Source organism: Elgaria multicarinata, chromosome 2 (genome assembly GCF_023053635.1).
Source record: "Elgaria multicarinata webbii isolate HBS135686 ecotype San Diego chromosome 2, rElgMul1.1.pri, whole genome shotgun sequence".
Taxonomy (NCBI): domain Eukaryota; kingdom Metazoa; phylum Chordata; class Lepidosauria; order Squamata; family Anguidae; genus Elgaria; species Elgaria multicarinata.
In genome coordinates this window covers 92433079-92450207 of record NC_086172.1, presented here as the reverse complement: position 1 = coordinate 92450207, position 17129 = coordinate 92433079, and the positions used below count along the sequence as shown (strand labels likewise).

General features: G+C 42.2%; 1 protein-coding gene across 4 annotated transcripts in view; it reads right to left on the bottom strand.

The window, feature by feature from the left end:
* Positions 1-17129, bottom strand: part of SERGEF (secretion regulating guanine nucleotide exchange factor) — a 139209-nt gene that overhangs the window by 96321 nt on the left and 25759 nt on the right. For 2 of the 4 annotated variants that reach the window (XM_063117205.1, XM_063117204.1), the window contains exon 9: positions 16426-16592. The exons of the other annotated variants lie outside the window; for them this stretch is intronic. In XM_063117205.1, coding sequence (XP_062973275.1) covers positions 16426-16592 — 167 coding nt within the window. The remainder of the gene's footprint in view (positions 1-16425; positions 16593-17129) is intronic. 4 annotated transcript variants of the gene reach the window in all.

Here is a 17129-nt window from a genome sequence, read left to right as displayed (position 1 = left end):
TGTTCAGATTTAAAACAAACTGTTGAGATAAATATGGGTATGGATTTCACTGTATCTATTTTAGTGCAAGCTGACCTAATGTGTCAGATCCAAATGAAGTGAAAAACTACAATAGAATTTAAAAATGTCACACACACACACACACACACATATATCAAATTGTGGTGTGTGTGGTTTTTAAAAAAATCCCCTCTTAGAGATATTGTTCTCAGCCTCCAATGATCCTTAAATATAGCTACAGATTGTTCTACTGAGATAGGATTAATAATAGTGTAGCCTAGAAGAAATAGCTGAATGAAAGTAAGTTTCCCGAATCCTGACATAAAACACATTAATGCCTATGATGTTCAGCTGCCTTATATATATATATATATATATAGTTTATATTATATATAAGGTTCAGGAAATTAGGCCTCAAGGTATTTACAATTAGTTAGGGGGGGTTGAATGCATGCATGTTGATTGGATGGTTGAGGGTGAGTGCAGATTGGCTGAGTAAGATTGGGAGGAGCTAGAGAAATGTATCTATATATAGTTAAGTGAGTGAAAGGAAGGGGTAGAAGTGTCAGGGTGCGTCTTAGGACATAGTCTGTGAATAGGGTGAGAGATACAGTGGGTTGGTTAGAATTCTGTGATGTAGAGAGAAGTAGAAGATTTTAGGACTATATAGTGGAACCTAGTAATAAAGAAGTGACTGAAACCAATATGCTTTGAACCTTGTAACCATACGCATTTGAACTGAGGAAACCATTAAGCTTATACACACATTTACTTGAGTTAATAAATTCCAATTATATTTACAAACAACTGGTGTGGTCTGTGGAGGAGTGTCTGAGGAGAAAACAACAAATGGTGGCAGCAGAATGGGAAACTGAGGGCTCGGTCGCTGGGCTTTGGGGCCTGAAGAAGAGGCAAGACAGGAGCAGCAGCAGTAGACCTAAACCCTCAAACACGTCATTAGCACAGGGGGGACTGAAGTGGTCCTGGGTGCTAGTGGCATGGACAGTCCTGTCAGGTGCTTGTGGGTGTCTCAGATGAAGTTGAGACAACTCAGGGTGCAGGGTGTCACAATGTCCCCCACCCATAAGGCAGAAATGTTAAATAACTAGATCTCTTTCACTTATCTTTTTAAATTATTTTCTTGCAGTAAAACCAGAACTGAAGAGCAGCTCTGTTGAATCAGGCCAACAATCCAGCCCTGGATTAACCTTTAAGCAATATAGGCACATGCTTAGGGCCCCAAAAGAAGGGGGGCACCACAGAGTACCAGTATCATAGTTGTAGCCATCTAATTTTAAGGAATTCCAGATTCATAGAAAAGGCCTAGCAGCATATTCTAAGAGCAACAAATTTGTATTATTTGTGCTTTATTTTTTTTACACCCAATCAACCAGCTTTAGGCTCTATGTGTCCTACGATGTCATCTGACATCTGAGATAACTTTCCGACAATCTTTGTCTCAACATATACCTAGAGTGCTGGCTAAGCAATGGAAGAGCCAAAGGGGCACCATTATTGGGCTGTGCTTAGGGCATCAATTGGCCTTAATCCAGCCCTGCAATGATCCATACTTTTTCCAACAGTTGCCAATCAGTTGCTTTCCTAGATTTTGCCACAGATTCCAGGGCTTTTGGCATGTCTGCATGCTCAAGCTTGAAGAGAGGTTCAGAACTGAAGTTCATCGACATGTGTATCAACAGCCCCTACGATTTGCTGGGAATATGACACCTCTAGTTTGGTCAGGCCTTGTATAAATGCTACCAGCCAAGCTTTCTGCTTCTGCCTGGTCCACAGAGCTCTACCTTCCATCTCCTTAGCTGCCCACTCCTTCCTTCTCCTTCAGCCTCTATCTTCTGCACACCATACAGGTTTAGCTTCAGATATGGGTATCCACCCTCCCAGTTGGGTCATAAGAGTTCTCCAAAAGCAGGAGTGGGCAATGTGTGGCCCTCCTCCAGAAGTTTTGGGCTATAATCTCCATTATCCCTCACCGTTGGCTATGCTGGTTAAGGCTGTTAGATGAAAATATCTGGAGGGCCACCCTTGCTCAAACATGTGAGCAGTAGCCATATTTGAGTGGACCCACAAGGCAAATGTCTTCTTTTTGGCAACAGCAGAGATTCCCTCTTTCTACTATAAGCCCACTTATTTCCAAACCACGGGGGGGGGGGGGGAAACTTCCCCTTCTAAAACTTCATTTGTCAAGCTGTAGTTCTACACTGTGAGGCCTGATCAATTAATTCAAAATGACATTCATAAACTTAGTTTCTCCCAGTCAGTTATTGTTACAGATGCTTTCTCCTTTTTATCCTCTCCTCTCCTCTAGGGACCTAGAAGTATTATTAGCTTGCTTTTATCTTACCAAATCCACTTTTAGATACCAATATTGTGTTTTCTAAGTGGTTTTTCTTTAGTGCACTTTGAACCTAAAAGATAGTTCCAGGACGGTTCATTCACAAAAATAACTGCTTGATCATGCCATTTCTTTGTGATATGAATGAAAAAATAGCATAGGTACCTGAATTTGACCACACGCCAGGATGTTAATAGCGAAAATCAAATGGACAGAATTAATCTCAGTGGCAGTTATGTATATGCTCTATAAGGATGGTGGCGCATATTTTCAGACTTCCATATAGTAATCATATGAGAATATTTTGCTACACCCAAATCCTAGGTCATGTTTTATACTGTGTAGCCCAGAGCATAGAAAACAATATTGTCAAAACCCCAAGAGAGATACAATAGGTGCATTCAAACATAATGGCAAACCATCATATTCTATGGTTCAAGCAGCTATGAACAGAGAATACCCTGCCCATTGAGACTCCCTCAGGTTCAAGAGCAGGCCCTGGAACATAGTCCTTTGGCCCCAAGGTTGGATCAGTAACTAGATGTTCGAGAACAGAACCACTCCACTCTGCCCAGGTCTGAATGTATTTCAATAGCAGTTCTCCCATGTGAACAGTGGCGTAGTGGTTCATTCCGAAGTGCAAGAGCTCATCATGATATACACACACAAACACACACCAAAAAGCAGCAGCAGTACGTAGCATAATGCCCCATTTATTAGGATCATCATGACTACAATCCTATCCCACAGTTACCAGCAAGTAAGTTCCATTGAACTCAGTGGTGCTTACTTCTGGCTACATAAGTTCAACTTGCGAAACACAGTGAGCTTTATGAAAAGGTCTTCAGCCAGATGAAATGTAACCTTTTGCTTTTAATTGGAAATGCAGCAGTCTTGCAAGAAAGTGTTACCATTTAAATTGCTAGGGTGAAGTAGCAACTCCAACAAAGAAAAGGAAAGAAGTAGCCAGCCTCTGCTTCATTATTTCCCTCATTCTCTGACTTCCTATATACTACTAATCTGTCACAATCGACAGCAGAACTTGAAAGCCTCATCATGACCACACAGTTTCCAGAGTGAGGAGGGTCTTACAATTACCCTGATGCTCTGGCAGATGACGTCACTGCTCCTGCTCTAGAAAAACTCCTGGAGCTGCATTTCCCTCCATTACACCATTGTGTACAAGTCTTCTAAAATATCAGGTAATTACATGAAAATATATAGAGTGCAGAAACGCTTCCTGGTAGATTGTTCCCATTAACTTTAAATTAGACAACGATGAGAGGGGAGAACAATTTCTAACATTACACTTTCCCTTCAAAATGAATAAAGATGGCAACTGTGCACTGTCCTAAATTTCAGGTACATCAGTGTTCCAAAGCACCGTTGACTGGTTAAATAATTCACTGTTCTTAAAAGCACCTCCACAGGCCTCATCCAGAAAAGGAACATTTTGAAGGGCTTAGGGAACGCAACTCCTCCTGCAGTGCAAGATAATACAAAGGTTTGTACTCAGAGTTCTGGGATCTTGTTCTCAAGGAAATTGGAAAAAATATCTTCTGTCTCAGTGATCCTATACCTCAGATAGCACTTTTTTGTCTCTTTTCTGACTCCTTACACATCTGTTAAATCAAGATATAGTTATTTCTTTGATTAGTGCCGCACATTCAGTACTTACACTACTACACTGGACAACTAAAGGCATTCAAATGTAGCTGCTTTGTATTTGCAAGTGTGTTAATCTGTATGAGAAAAGCTCAGTGGCAAAGCACAAGTTTTGCATGCAGAAGGTCTCAGGTTCAGTCCCTGACATCTGCAGGTAGGGTTAGAAAAGACTCCAAGTTGAAAAAACCTCCAGTCAGTGAAGGTCAGGCAAGCTTGGTGGGGGCAGAATGTAGCAGATGCAGGCCCACACAGTTCTAACACATCACCACAACTCCCCAGCATGCATTGTGTGAGGCAGCCACCTAGGGGTGCTGGAGATATCTGTTTGGGGGTGGAGTTCAATGGTTTTTCCTAGGTCTGGCCCCTGGAACTTTGTTCCAGTTCCTGCTGCAGCATCCAACTCTATCTGCAGCACATCGGGCCAGTTTGTGAATTTTCTGGGTATTTCGCACCTTTTCAGGTTTTGAAATTTGCGCACATTTTTGAGCAATTTGCACAAACTGTGGCTGGATTTGTACAAATTATGGCTGCATTAGCACAAATTTGGCCATAATATGTGCAAATTGCAGAACTTTCCCCCAAAAAAATGTGCAAAAAAGTTCCCAGAGTTCAGGGGAGAGCCTGCAGCTGAGTCGTACATGCCATGGAACTCCGTCAAGGCCAAAAAAAGAACCAACAGATTTTCCAGAGACAGACATCTCTCCAGTCAGTGTATGTAAGTCAAGAGTGTTGAACCTCTTTCAGCCTGAGGACAAAATTCAATTTTGGAGAAGCCCTTCTCGGCCACATCCAGGAGTAGTGGGTAGGGCAAAAGGGGTGAGGGCCAAAAATACCAGCATATTTTAGTTTAGTTTTAAGAGAGACATTTTTCAACCTTTTAGAACGTGGTGAAATGTGCAAAAGCCTAGAAACCACCAAACAATTGGTGATCAGGGGAAAGTGGGGGACTCTGAAGGGCCAGATGGGGACACTAGATTTGGCCCATGAGCCTGAGATTCAACACCCTTGATATACCGTAGAAAATACTGAGCCTACTGCATTGATGGTCTCATGATATAAAGTAGCTTCGTATGACTGGGTGGCTGTGGGAAAATCCATCCATTAAATTCAATTTTTGGAAGAACACCTAAACCTAAAGCTTTCTGTACTAAGAGATATGCTTTCGCCTCTTGTTTTGAGAAATAAACTTAATAAGATATTTTATATTTGTCTACTTCCTTTTGTTATTATTTTCCTCTCTTGTGGTCTTCATTGTATGATTAAGTTGTGTATCAGCAATATTCAACCTTCTCCATTCTGGAATCATTTTTAGGTTTTGGATGTGGAATCTTATTTTTACAGTGTGTTTGTGTGTGTTTTTTAAAAAAAGTAGGTACAAAGGTTTTACACGAAGTACACTAAAGATTTCCTGTCCTAATTTTAAAGCATACGCCTTTGATTGCATTGGTTTCTTCAACCCTTACTCTTAATGCTCATTGTGAAAGGACAGTCAATTTTAACTGCTGTCATAATGATAAATAGTTATTGAGACATTTATCAGTAGCCCAGATACGAAGCCAAGACATAACACTGGCAGAAGTGATTAGAATAAATTGCTTGGATGTCAGACAGGAATCTTCTCAAAAGAGCAGTTCACACAGATGCATATAAAATAGCCACCATATGAAGGGCACTTTAAATTGCTCCTTGTAATGACACTCTTTAGGCAAAGGAAAATATGCCTCCCATGTCATTCCATGTACAGAAATTCATCTCACTGGCAGTAGAAACTTACTTCAACACCAGTGTTGGGGCAGCATGCAGAAGGCAAGAGGCTAGCTTAGAGGGAACAAAACTTTATGGGTGCAGGCCCACACAGTTCTAACACATCATCACAACTCCCCAGCATGCACTGTGTGAGGCAGCCACCCAGGAGTGCTGGAGAAATCTAGTTGGGTGGCGGAATTCAATGGGTTTTCCTAGGTTTGGCACCTGGGGCTTTGTTCCAGTTCCAGCTGCAGCACCCAGCTCTATCTGCAGCAGGTTGGGCCAGTTCATGCACATTTCCTGGACAATTTGCACATTTTAAGGTCTTGCAATTTGTGCAATGACCAAATTTGCACAAATGATGGCTGTATTTGTAGAAATGGTGGCCGAATTTGATAACTCGCACAAATTTGGCCGTAATATGTGCAAATTGCCAAACCTTCCAAAATGAAATGTACAAAGAATTTCCCGGAGTTCAGGGAAAAGCCTGCAGCTCAGTCATAAATGACACGGATTTCCATCAAGCCAAAAAAAGAGACGGAATTCCCAGTGACAGACTTCCCTACAACCACCTCGCTCTGCCTAATGGTCAGCACAGTGTGTGGATTAGGACATTTCTTTACTACAACCCTCCTCCACCTTAATTGTTTTATGGTGTCATGGCAAGTGACTGCATATGAATACCTGGCAGCATGAACTGGAGACAACCATCTGGATGAACAATTAAAATGGCCTCTGTGTAGCTGTGAGTGTGTCCAATTCCTAAGAGACCTGTGTTAAGGGCACAAGCATTTGTGCCTTATTTTAGCAATATTAGTCAGGTGGGGTTTTTTCAAAAGGTCAAGCCTGACTCCTGTAACTATCTATTCATAAGCTAAACAAATAAGTGCATTATTTGTAGAACTTGGACTTCTAAAGGCAAAAGGGAATGCATACTAATATTGCTGAGGATTAAAATTAACATTTCCTTGTGATATTAGGACTTTAGCGCAAACTGTCTGCAGCCTATGTTAGTCAATTTACCTTGCTTTACATTTTCATGCACAGTGGCCATAAAAGAATGGGTAAAGTTAGTAATGAGAGACTGAGGGTGCTTTCAGATGGAGGCGATCTTCACTCTACTAATTAGAAGGCAGTGTGTAGCTATTCCATCATTTTCTACATAATTAGTTTTTTGCAGTAAGAAAAAATGATGAAAAAGGCAGTGGGGGTTCCTCACTGCTCCTCCCACCCCATCCCCATTTTTATACATTGTGCTGATTTGGACTAATCTCCTTCTGCCTTCATCCCATCAATACCTGAATAATATCTCCCAATATTCAAAAGCCAGAGTTTGGATCCACCTACATTCAACATCCAGAGAAATCAGTTGCACATAGCAGACCTGCTTTCTGACCATATGGGAATCTGCAATGCAATTTCTGTGATCAGATTAGTCTTCTGTTGAGCAGTCATAAACTATATGACTTAGCTGATTAGGTACTACACGTTGCCTTTTAGTTTTATTTACAATTTTAAATGGCTGATTAATACCTTAACTGGCACTTTATTCTTCTATGACAAAAGAAATCTAAATGCGCTGGCTTTATTGTCAGCTATCTCCTAGCTTTGTCTGTCAAAATTCCTGGTATGCATGATAGTTTTGGGAATCAGCCCATCATAAAGGGCAAGGCAGGAGAGAAGGCTAGCGACCAGCTTTTCTGGTCAAGCCAGAAAAGATTAGGCAGATCTATAAAGAGGAGTTGCTCATTAAACAATGAGATGTCAAGACAGAGAAAGGTGTGTGTGTATATATACATATATATACACACACACACACCTATGGAGTGTGAATTGATTGGTTCTACCTATATCAGCCAATTTCCATCTCTGGATGGTGCATACTGTGGAGGCAGGCCTCAGAGGGTAGCAACACTTTTATTAGAATTCTACCATTTGGCCTTCTGACCGAGTGGCACTGGAAGGAGAACTTCTGAGACCCTCTCCAACAACTTCACTCATAATCTCAAAAGAGAACAAATGCTGACTACAGCAAGGCACAAGGCAATAATGGAGATGCTTCTATTGACAGAAGAGTGTAAATGATGAGTCGTAGTTGGTCCCGTTTTATTCAATGATACAGCAGATATATTGTCATTAAAACGAGGAAGTTAACCTGCTGATTAAAACCAGTTATTATTTTACATGAAGCAGAACAGAACCTAATTGTAAAATACTTCCTTATCAAATATAAACCAAATAAATTAAAAACTGCTACAACCTCCTGCTTTAAGATAAAAGCAAATTTGATTCTCTGTTTTGAATGCATTACAGTTTCAATTCATTCTTCTTCAAATTCCTTCAGAGCAGGTGCATTCAGTTAGCAGATTCCTGAGCTTTGAGCCCCTTATGGATATTCAAAGTGCGTAGACTGAACTCGCATAGCATTGCAGCAGCACACACACAAAGTTGTTTCAGTTGTTGGAATCAACAAATACAAGTCAAGGGGTGCAGCCCACCCACCCACCCACAACCACCCCACGCACACTAAATGTTTGTAAAGAGCTTTGGTGTTTGTGCATTAAACCCAAAGTGGGAAAAGAAGGAATTCCAGAGAAGTAGATCTTATAACTCAGCTTTCTTCATAAGGACTCCATGAGCTCTGCAGGCATATTTCCAATGGGCTTGTAGCATTACCAATTGGATACTGCCCTCAATTCTCAGATAGAGATCTGTAATTTTGAAGTATATGCTTTCTATGTTTTACCACCTGAAAAACAGTTTTCTTTTCCTCATGTGTGGAAATCCAAACAAAGGTTTCTTGGATTAAACTTTGACAGGGCCATTTGGGAGCAGATAAATTCACCATGGAGCTGGTTCTGGCCTACAAGCTATCAGTGGCTCAACCCAGATACTGGGAACAGATTGACAGCACTGCTCTACATTTCCCCCTAGATGTTATTTATTTATTTATTTATTTACAATTTGCTGATGTAAAGGCAAGGGGATTTCTTCAAACCATTGAAATCTGCTGTTTTAAAACATTAGGCCAACTGTTCACAGCACTAGGGAAAAGCAGACAATTAAAAATGCCCTTAATGCATTGTTTCCTTAAGACCTACAGTTTGAGTAATTAGCTTAGTGATACATTAATGTACACATGGTCTCAGCAGCTGAATAGTAAATCTGGCTTCAAAGGCTTCATATATTTATGGGATTTCACTCACTGAGAATGAAAGCCTTTGCAGTCTTCGCATTTTTATAGCAAAATTTGCTTGACTCCTAGGACTCAACCATATTTCAATGAATCCATAAAGACAAGGAACAGAAAGTTTGATTCAATTGTCTAGACTTGGACCTAGTTTAAAAATCTGCTTGTTTGATTCATCATTCTGAGATTTTTAATGTGTGTTGTATATTTCATTACTCTAACCAAACACACCCATTTATGGTAGAGGACAGTTTAATGCAACAGAACCATTTCTCTTTGTTATAAGATCAGAGTTTCATAAGAATATTAGAGCTCCATTAAAGGTAGTTATGCTTGCAAAGAGAAAATGGACACTCCTTCATTACAGTGATATCTGTTAAATGGTTTCCAAAGTATATCAATGCTAGCAGCTACCCACAGATCAACTTGGGACAATATGCAGTATATTTTAAAATGCCATAGGATCCTGGCAGCCAAAACCTGCCTCCTTACTCCTTGTGGGTCAGTAGGCCAGAAGGTGGAGCTTCTTCTATTGCTTGGGGCAAATGTAGCTTTCCCAGTTCAGGTTGCAACAGACAGCTATTGTTACAAAGAAAACCAGTAAGCGAGGGAAGGAACAGGAGCATGCAAAGGGAGGAAGAAAGGGGAAAGAGAGGAGACACGCTGTAAGCCAGGAAGTCCCTAGTTCAAGGGGTATGGAACCACTTTCAGTCCAAGGACTGAATTCAGTTTTGGAAAAGCTCTCAGGGGCCCCACTCCAGTGGTGGTGGGCCCATTCCAGCCTGTTTTAGCTTAAAGCTCTTACTGCCGGTAGCTAGGCCTTGGAAGAGGAATTTCAATCTAAGGGGGAAATTGCACAAAATCCAGGAAGCCAACAAACAAGAGGCACTTGGGCTAAAGGGGTGGGGACAGGTCAAGGGGCAGGGCCATCCAGGGAACCCCAGAAGGCTGGATTGGGACCTGAGGAGGGCTGCACCTGGCCTGAGGTTCCCCACCCTCAGTATCTTCCCCATAGTATCTTGCCTATGGTTGTACTGGGTAACCATAGGCAAGATACTAGCTTTTGACATCAGATGATGACAGTCTCCTGCTGTGGTAAGGAATATGGAGAGAGGATACATGAAATGCTTAATACACGGAAGTATTTCTACGTAGAAAAATTTGTCATTTTATTGAGGATTATTTTTAATTTATTTATTTACTTACTTACTTACCTCGGCTGTCAGTCAAAGTTCTATAGGCAGTTCACACTCTGTAGAATTATGCTACTGCTACCTCCCCTTGCCTTCAGTGCCCATCCTTGCTTTGACTGCACACCTTGTAAACTAGTCATCTGGCTTTCACCCTCTGCCTCCCCATCTAACACTGTGTTCAACTATGCATCCAGCTCCCATCCTCCAGAATTCCTGGGTTCTCCTATCCAGAGCCCTGCTCCCCTATTTCAATGGTTGTGGGGTGGGGGACCTATTAAGATGGTCCTCCCCAGAGAATAATGGATCCAGATGGTTTCCAAAGGGCTCCAGGGAGCTTTCTGGCTGATAGAGCTAGTGCTCCTGTCAAAACCCTGGTTGATTTGTGGAATGCAGAAATGACCCGGGCAGTTGACATGATTGCTTCTGAATGCCCTCTCCTGAGTAGAGCTAATACCGCTTCATGGTATAACCCAAAGCTGAAAGCAATGAAACAAAATAGGAGATGGCTTGAGGGCAGATGGAGATGAATTCCTAGTGGATGCAATCAAACACTGGTAAATGCCTATAGTTAGGTATATTCAGGGCAGTATGATCTTCAGGGACTGCCATAATCAAATTATCAATCTGCCACCCAGCGGAGCTTTGCAAAGTTGTGGGGGGGGGTATTTACATGCCTACCCCAAGGACATGGTATAACTATCTGAGGCCCACTGTTATCCATCTGAGGGATAACCTGGCTTCAGTTGTCTATGCTCTGGTAACCTCCAAGTTAGATTACTGCAATGCACTCTACAGTGAAAACAGTTCAGAAGCTGCAGCTTGAGCAAAACGCAGTGGCCAGATTGCTTAACAGGAACCAGAAGATTCGAACATGTACGACTGACTCTGGCCCACTTGTATTGGCTGCCTGTACATTTCTGAGCCTGACTGAAGGTGCTCATTTTAACCTATAAAGCCTTACATGGCTTGGGACCACATTACCTGATGGAACACTCTCTCGACATGAACCTATGTGTACACTATGCTCAACATCTAAGGTCCTCTTCCAGTTGCCTACTCTGAGGTGAAGCTTGGAGGATGGCAACAAGGGAGAGGGCCTTTTCAGTGGTACTCCCCCCAATTATGGAACAATCTCCCCAACAAGGCTTGCCTGGCACCAACATTGCTATCTTTTTGGTGCCAGGTTAAAACTCATCTTTTCTTCCAAGCATTTAACAACATATGTTGAGTTGGTATATAATCTGTTTTTATACTTTTTATGCTTTTAATTTTTGTATATCTGTTTTTAATGTTCAGTGTTTTTCATCTTTGTAAACCGCTCAGAGAGCTTCAGCTATGGGACGGTATATAAATGTAAACAATAATAATAATAATCATACCTATTCAATCAGAAACAGTACAGTGCAAAATGAAGCAACACTGACACAGCTTCTGATGCACTCCAGACACTGTTACCATGACTCAATTATGTTTCAACAGAAATCATGCACATCAGTTGTGCACCAGAATGCACCCAACATAAAACCAAATCCTGAGACTTCTTCTAGCACAAGCCTGATTAAGTTAGCGTATTACCCGCTAGCAAGGCTTACTCCAATAAGAGAGAGAGAGAAACTATTGGCTAAAAACTAACATAAATACTACTTAGAGTAGACCCACTAAAAGGAATAGGACTTAGATTAGTCATGACTTTGGTTGGATTTTACCCATTGCAAATTAAAAGAATATCCATCAATACTGACATCTCCACACTTACAAAACAGGCTGGCAAGCTGTCTAGGAAGCATTAAGTTTAAACCAGATAGCTTTTTTTCACAAAGATCTAAAAGTGGTACTTTTTATTATTTAATTGCCTGGGGCAGCAGTGACAGACAGAAAATATGAATCAGTGCAGAAATAATACCAGTGATGGCTTAAGTGCACTTAACAGAGTGAAAGTGAGGCATATGATCCCCCACCCCCAAACTCTGCATTCCAACACACACACACACTAACTGCAGTAAAGGCTAAACATGTTTATTACTTATCCAGAATTTTTAACCAGGGTTTGAAGATGTTATGGCCTGTATGCAAGTGAAATGTTTCTAACCAGGCCAATTGCAGACACCATACATTTTTAAAAAATACTTCATGTCACAATTCCTTTAAAACAGCACACAAGTGCCTTAGCTAGGTCTCCTTTTCCACAACCATGAATATGCAAGTTGACACTAATGCTGAAAGCAAAATAATACAGTTTCATGAAGTCCAGAACACAGAGATACTGACAAACCTGATATCAGCTTCATTATTTCTGCACTGAGAAAGATTAAGTCATAACACTGCATCATGGTCATGATCATGTTGCCAGAAGATGTGATAAACTGCCTAAGAGCTTCAAAATCTTTCTAAAGGCTTTTCTTCGTAGCCTCCTTGTGTTCCTATCTGCCAGTTTATTAATAGTTGCGTGCAAGGGGAAGATGATAACACTTCTGTAGAAAACAGCATAAAAACGAAGCCCATGATGAAGAACACTGCTGCTCACACTCCATGAACTGATCAAGCTTGTTAATCTTTTTTTTTAAAAAAAAAAAACTGTCTTTTTCATTGCAGCAGGTAAAGGCCCACTATGCACATGATCTGCTGTCCCCAAATCTCTTTCCAATTGCCAGTTCCAAAATCACAAGGATAACATAAGAAGGACCAATGATATGCGTGACCCAGTTCCTTCCCACATCAGTACTGGTTCTCTGTGCTGGTAGAAAATATATATATATATATATAATCTAGGCTAGAGGATGCACCCATAACTTGGTTTGCATGCAATGACAATCAATCGGTTTAAAAACCAAGGTATTGCTGTACACAAGTGGGAGCACTGCGTACAGTACACCTGCCTCTTCTGCTTTACCACACAACCCACAATCTGCTCCTTGTAGGTTGTGCAGCATGATGTGTGAACCTGGACCGCTGGGTTGTTTAGGGGCTAAACAACTCAGCTCTTAACCCGTGGTTTGTCATTGGGTTAACTGCTGGGTTGTTTAGCCCCTGAACAACCCAGTGGTCCAGGTTCACACATCACATTGCACAGCTTGTGAAGGAACCAATTGTAGTTTGTGCGGTAAAGTGGGAAAGGTGGCAACGCTGGAGTGCACACTCACTCATGCGTAATAACCCATTGGTTTTTAAATCAATGGGCTGTTGTTACATGTGAACAGCAGTTGTTATCTATACTAAGGGTGGGTGGGAAGTAGACTGTAGAAAGTCAGTTTTGTAGCAACTATACTTGTAAAATTAATGTACAGGTTGGTCCTAGCAACAGAGCTGCTCCTACAGAATTAACGCAAAAAATATTTTCCACAATGTAGGACAGAATGGGAGGAACGCCTGCCACAGAGGAAGAATGCAGATTTTTAATATTTACAGCCATGTCATTAATACATCAAGTAAATAAAAACAGCCAATATGGAAACAGCTTCAATGTGTAGATGATTTTCTAAATTTAGAGGTGTATTTATTTATGTATTTATTTATTACATTTTTATACCGCCCAATAGCCGAAGCTCTCTGGGCGGTTCACAAAAATTAAAACCATAATAAAACAACCAACAGGTTAAAAACACAAATACAAAATACAGTATAAAAAGCACAACCAGGATAAAACCACGCAGCAAAATTGATATAAGATTAAAATACAGAGTTAGAACAGTAAAATTTAAATTTAAGTTAAAATTAAGTGTTAAAATACTGAGAGAATAAAAAGGTCTTCAGTTGGCGACAAAAAGAGTACAGTGTAGGTGCCAGGCAGACCTCTCTAGGGAGCTCATTCCACAACCGGGGTGCCACAGCGGAGAAAGCCCTCCTACTAGTCGCCACATGCCTCACTTCCTTTGGCAGGGGCTCACAGAGAAGGGCCCCTGTAGATGATCTTAAGGTCTGGGCAGGTACATATGGGAGGAGGCGTTCCTTCAAATAACCTGGCCCCAAACCGTTTAGGGCTTTAAATGTCAATACCAGCACTTTGAATCGGGCACGGACCTGGACTGGCAGCCAATGAAGTTGTAAAAGGACTGGTGTAATGTGATCTCACCAGCCAGTCCCTGTTAGTAAACGGGCTGCCCTGTTTTGTACCAGCTGAAGCTTCTGGATCCTTTTCAAAGGCAGCCCCACGTATAACGCATTGCAGTAATCCAAACGAGAGGTTATCAGAGCATGGATGACTGTAGCTAGGCTATCTCTGTCCAGATAAGGGCGTAGTTGGTATATCAACCTAAGCTGATAAAAGGTGCTCTTTGCCACTGAGTTCACCTGTGCCTCAAGTGACAGTTCTGGATCCAAGAGCACCCCCAAACTATGGACCCGATCCTTTAGGGAGAGTGCAACCCCGTCCAGGACAGGGCAAACATCACCTCGCCGGACAGATGAACCACCCGCTAACAGTACCTCCATCTTGTCTGGATTGAGTCTCAGTTTGTTAGCCCTCATCCAGTCCATTACCGTGCCCAGGCACTGGTTCAGAACAGTCACTGCCTCACCTGGGTTTGATGAAAAGGAAAGGTAGAGCTGGGTATCATCCGCATATTGATGACACCTCAGTCCACATCTCCGGATAACCTCCCCCAGCGGCTTCATGTATATGTTAAACAGCATAGGGGATAAGATAGAGCCCTGTGGAACCCCATGGTTTAGGAGCCACGGCACAGAGCAATAATCCCCCAGCACCACCTTCTGGAATCGGCCATCCAAGTAGGAGCGGAACCACTGCAACGTAGTACCTCCAACTCCCAGCTCAGACAACCTATCCAGAAGGATACCATGGTCGATGGTATCGAAGGCCGCTGAGAGGTCCAGGAGAACCAACAGGGTCGCACTCCCCCTGTCTCTCTCCCAGCAAAGGTCATCCCACAGGGCGACCAAGGCAGTTTCCATTCCAAAACCAGGCCTGAAACCCGATTGAAATGGATCTAGATAATCCGTTTCATTCAAGAGTGCCTGCAGTTGTCCTGCAACCACCCACTCAAGCACCTTGCCCAGGAAGGGGATATTAGCCACCGGCCTGTAGTTGTTAACATCCTCCGGGTCCAGATTAGCCTTCTTCAGGAGTGGTCTACTTACCGCCTCTTTTAAAGAGGCCGGCACCACTCCCTCTCTCAAGGAGGCATTTACAACCTCCTGGACCCAGCCAGCGATCCCCTCCTTATTTGATGTAATGAGCCATGAGGGGCAAGGGGCAAGCACACAGGTAGTCGACCAGACTTGGCCAATACACCTTTCGTGTAAGCAGTTGCTGTTCCCAGGGATCAGGGGTGGGGTCTCTGTGCTGTGAAACGCCCCCTCTCTCTCCCCCCTCTGTAAAAAATCTATTCTGGGAGCCCAAAAAAATCTATTCTGGGAGATTTCTCCAGACAAGTAAAAATAGGAACATTGATTACTATTACTAGTTAAACTTGTGAGCAGTAGGCAAGAGTTTGTTTTGTTAATAAGATCTTGAATTGCTCCCTCCTGGAATAACAGCATTGGATCCAAGCCTGTATCAGTAGCAGCTTAAATACCGTTGAACTTACTAGGATGTTTATTAATAAAATAAACTCTCACCTTCTGCCCATGAATTTAACAAGTCAGAGTAGTCAGTGTTTCTGTTTTTAACTGGTCTAAAGAATTCTTGCAACTGCTTTTTTTATTTTGAGTTATGTCCACTGAAATCTTTTCCAGTTATTGCATAGTCCTCCGAAACTCTCATCTCCATAAATCTGACAGCCTCGACTGTCAATACTGAACAGATGATTGTGAAACCTGTACATAGAAAAATGAACGACAGATGCACTAAAACCTAATTTCAAGTTGGTAGCACCATTGGTAAGCAGGAAGAACATCAAAGAAACAGCCAGGCACTGCTTCAAACAAAATTCCACACCCAAAACACTTGATGGGAGTTGCAGTCCAACAACATTTGGAGGACCGACCACACACACACACACACACACACACTTTTCTTGCTAAAAGCTATTCCCTCTTTATATTGTAAGTACTGGGGAAACATGACTTCTCTAGTCCAGGTGATCTACTCCCAGTCTTTCAAGTACTACTTCTACAGAGCCTACCAAAGAAATGGAAGATGCAGTTGCAATGACCAGTAAGACACTCCTTTCTGGTGTATAAAAATCTGAGGGTCATGGATGTTCCTTCCTCTATGTCCAAAAGTCTGGCACCAGACCTGCAGTTCTGATTGCAAATTAATAACCCAAGACAACACAACACGTAGAGTTCTGAAGCCAACAATATGCATGACCTTTACTTACCTCAGAGGCACCAGTGAGGCTGGGCACTGGAGCAGGAGCACTTAGTGGCTCTTTCAAACTGTGTTCAGTTGACCGTTTTCCATCCAGGCTCTGTCCATCATGGAGCATCTCACTTCTTCCAAGCTGCCCATAGTCTCCTCTACCCCATGTAAAGACCTTCCCAGTCTCTAAATACAAAACACACAATTGTACAGCATTCGTTCTTTGATCCAGACAAAATTATAAACCACTCTGATCATACCAGAACCTCGGCAAAATGGGAAGAATCACAAGAAACTCCGAGGATTAGTGAATGGGAGTTCTTTACTTGGTACAGCCCTCAGCCTCTCTTCTTAGACTCTAGTCCATATTTCCTTGCATGTGCAGATTTTCTCCCCTCCCTTTTCCCTATACCTTCTGAGATTAATAATGAAGTAGATGAGGGTGATGTTTAATCCAGGCACAACTGAGATGATCATGGTGGAGGAGACTCATTGGACCACCTGGCCAAGGAAACAACAATCCTAGATGGGGTCATATTTCCTCCTGAAAGGAAGGTTCACAGTCTGAAGGCACACGTGTACCCAGCAATTCTTCTGGGTGACCAGACTGTAGTCCAGAGTGTCTTTTACCAACTTTGGTCGGCACACCAACTTGCATCCCCTATTGAAAGAGTGGCCTGGGTGGTAGGGCTGGCGCTCCTGTCAAAACCCTGGGTGCTTAAC